This window comes from Bactrocera latifrons, unplaced genomic scaffold (genome assembly GCF_001853355.1).
Source record: "Bactrocera latifrons isolate USDA-ARS-PBARC rearing strain unplaced genomic scaffold, ASM185335v1 scaffold_10, whole genome shotgun sequence".
Lineage (NCBI taxonomy): Eukaryota > Metazoa > Arthropoda > Insecta > Diptera > Tephritidae > Bactrocera > Bactrocera latifrons.
The window spans coordinates 1,005,175-1,007,966 of record NW_017534408.1 but is presented as its reverse complement, the minus strand read 5'-3'; the positions used below and the strand labels follow the sequence as shown (position 1 = coordinate 1,007,966).

General features: G+C 34.6%; 1 protein-coding gene across 1 annotated transcript in view; it reads left to right on the top strand.

Annotated features, from left to right (window-relative positions):
- Positions 1–2,792, top strand: part of LOC108966890 (telomerase-binding protein EST1A) — a 5,223-nt gene that overhangs the window by 961 nt on the left and 1,470 nt on the right. The window contains exons 3-11 of the mRNA XM_018930032.1: positions 21–563; positions 627–737; positions 792–1,001; positions 1,071–1,132; positions 1,202–1,347; positions 1,410–1,536; positions 1,598–1,693; positions 1,755–2,286; positions 2,346–2,496. Coding sequence (XP_018785577.1) covers positions 21–563; positions 627–737; positions 792–1,001; positions 1,071–1,132; positions 1,202–1,347; positions 1,410–1,536; positions 1,598–1,693; positions 1,755–2,286; positions 2,346–2,496 — 1,978 coding nt within the window. The remainder of the gene's footprint in view (positions 1–20; positions 564–626; positions 738–791; positions 1,002–1,070; positions 1,133–1,201; positions 1,348–1,409; positions 1,537–1,597; positions 1,694–1,754; positions 2,287–2,345; positions 2,497–2,792) is intronic.

The following is a 2,792-nucleotide window of genomic DNA, read 5'->3' as shown; positions in this document are numbered from 1 at the left end:
TTTTAATATTTATATTTTAGAATTGGTCTGAGTTTAATGAAGCACGCGTAGAGCTTCAAAATATATTTACGAATTTGTTACTGCAGCAGTTGAAATTATGCTGTGAACAGAAAATTGACACATTTTTTTGGAAGTTGCTGTACTATAATGTGCGAGAATATTTCATATCAAATAGCAAGCTAACTGCTGATGATACACACAATAGATTCCTTTTACTTATTGACGAGGGTTTAGATTTCTACAATAATCTACATTTGAAACTTAATGCAAAATATATAAATACCGTTCAGAAGCAAACAAATATTCTGTTACAACACCCAGAAAACAATATTAGCATAGAAAAAGAAGTACCACCACAACGTTCAACGCACAAATTTGAATTTATCGCCAAAGTAGCTGCCCAGAAGCTACTAATTTGTCTGGGTGACCTTTGTCGCTACAAAACTAAGGAACTGCAAACAAATGATTATACCGACGCAGCCAAATATTATCAGCAAGCACAAGTTTTGATACCAACAAATGGCATACCCTATAACCAATTGGCCATCGTATCCATACATGCGGTAAGTTAAACGTTTTGACAGTTCCTCTATTTTAGTAATTATATAATTTTTTTAACAACGTAGCGCAAGAAATTCGACGCCGTTTATTTCCACATGCGTAGCTTAATGTCCTCTAATGCTATATATTCAGCACGTGAGAGCCTTTTGGTTTTGTTCGATGAGATTCGTAAAAAGGTAAATTTAAATGAAATAAACAAGAAAATTAAATATAACTAAATGTTTTTAAAGTATGAGGAGACTGAATTAAAAAACTCGCCGGTGCATCAGGGTAGCCCTCGATATAATCACAGTAAAAATTCGAAGTCGTTGCGTAAAGAAGTTTGGATACACGTGGACGGCGTGCGGCGCTTGCATCATTCCTCTGAAACGGTCAACATTAAAAGCAAAAGTGCTGCGCTAGTAGAGGAAAAAAAGTTGAAAGAGTTGACAAGCGAAGAGGTAAGTGTACATTTTATAATAGAATTATTATCCCTTCCACAAATTCTAATAAAAATTCTACTACTTTAGCTTCTGCGTCGATTTACATCGCTGTATTTGTATGTAATTGGAAAACTATACACTGGCATAGGGTAAATAATATTTTTATTTTTTATGTATTTGATAACACAAATTTATTTATATTTTTTTCATAATTAAAGCATGGAGTCTATTGTCGAACAGCAACGCAAACTTTTGGCGGAGCTTAATGTGCTATTAAGTCGCAGCCCATTCCCAATGAAACGATCTCGTCTACTCAAAATAGTGGCATTAAATATTTTTATACTCGAGCAGAATATGCACAAAGGTAAGTAGAGGTGCTCTTGATATTATATATAGTACAATTAATAATTCCAAATATTAAATCAGAATCTCGTCGTGAAATCCGCTACTATGCATTTAATTTTTGCAATCAGTTCCTTGGTCTGCTCTTACAGAAGTGCAATCAATTATACGAAACATTCAAAGTTGACATATTGGATAGTGAAATGCTTTGGTAAGCTGTCGCATCCTGCATTTATATGTCATGCTTCTATACAATGATTTTTTAACTACAGTCATGCCGATCTAAATACTTTACTACAATATATAAACGTCTATATGGACTGGTTGGCGCGTCATGTGGACATTTGGGAGTCGGTGCGCAGTGAAGAGTTAGTAATTTGTACATCACACACAAAGCTAATATTAATTGTATGCCATTTAAAAACACAGACATATCATTATTGATTGCTGGACCGAATGGGAGTGCTTTTATCAATTTCTTAGACGCATGATCGATAAATCGGCCATAAATAAATCGCCACGCCGTGTGTTGGAAGAAGAGGTGTATTTATTGGGTTTTACACCAATCGCGTCCACCACTAATAACGGCAGTGTGCAGAAGAATTTTGACATGCTTACCTCAGATGAAAAAGAGCAATTTTTCCCACGTATTTTAAAAATATACGCTTTTCATAAACAGTACGAAAAAAATCAAACGAAATTGCAAATGCGCAATGATACATTCACATTAGAAGAGCTTAACGGTGCTATGGAGAAGGCGTTGTGCACATTGGATAGTGACGAAGACGATAACAGTGAAAATATTGTGGTAAATGGCGAAAGCGTGGACTTGACGCTGAAGGAGATGAACACAACCAAAACCGACCGTATTGAGGATGCGCAAATTTCGCAATTGTCAAAGAGGAAGAAGGAACTGGAGGCCCGTTCGAATGTGAAGAAAATGTACAGCGCAAAACTGGAGGTAAGTTTATGAACTTAAATTTCCTAGCGCAAACCGGATAACTTTTCATGCTTTTACAGGAGATACTCAAATTCGTCGACACCACAGTGTATATAGAAGTACGCCCGAAGTATCTAATGCCGGACACAAATTGTTTTATAGACTGTCTTGATGATTTCCAGAAGCTTATAAGCGAATATAAGCGTTATATACTCGTTATACCATTAACTGGTAAATTGCTGGACATAGTTGAAAGTAGAGTTGCAAATAATGCGTTATTAAAATAATTTAAACATTTTTAATGCCAAATAACGGATTGAAAATTTAAAAAATTATCGAAGGAACCGCACTGAAAATTAACAAAAAAAATTTTTTTTTCAAGTGCCGGAGAAAAAAGACTTAATTCCTTGTATCGGAGTGAAAAATAAAAAAAAAAAAAACATTTACACAAATCCGAGATAAAAAAATTTAATTCACAAACACCTGATTGAAAAATATCGGTTTGAAAAATTAAGAAGAAAAATAAG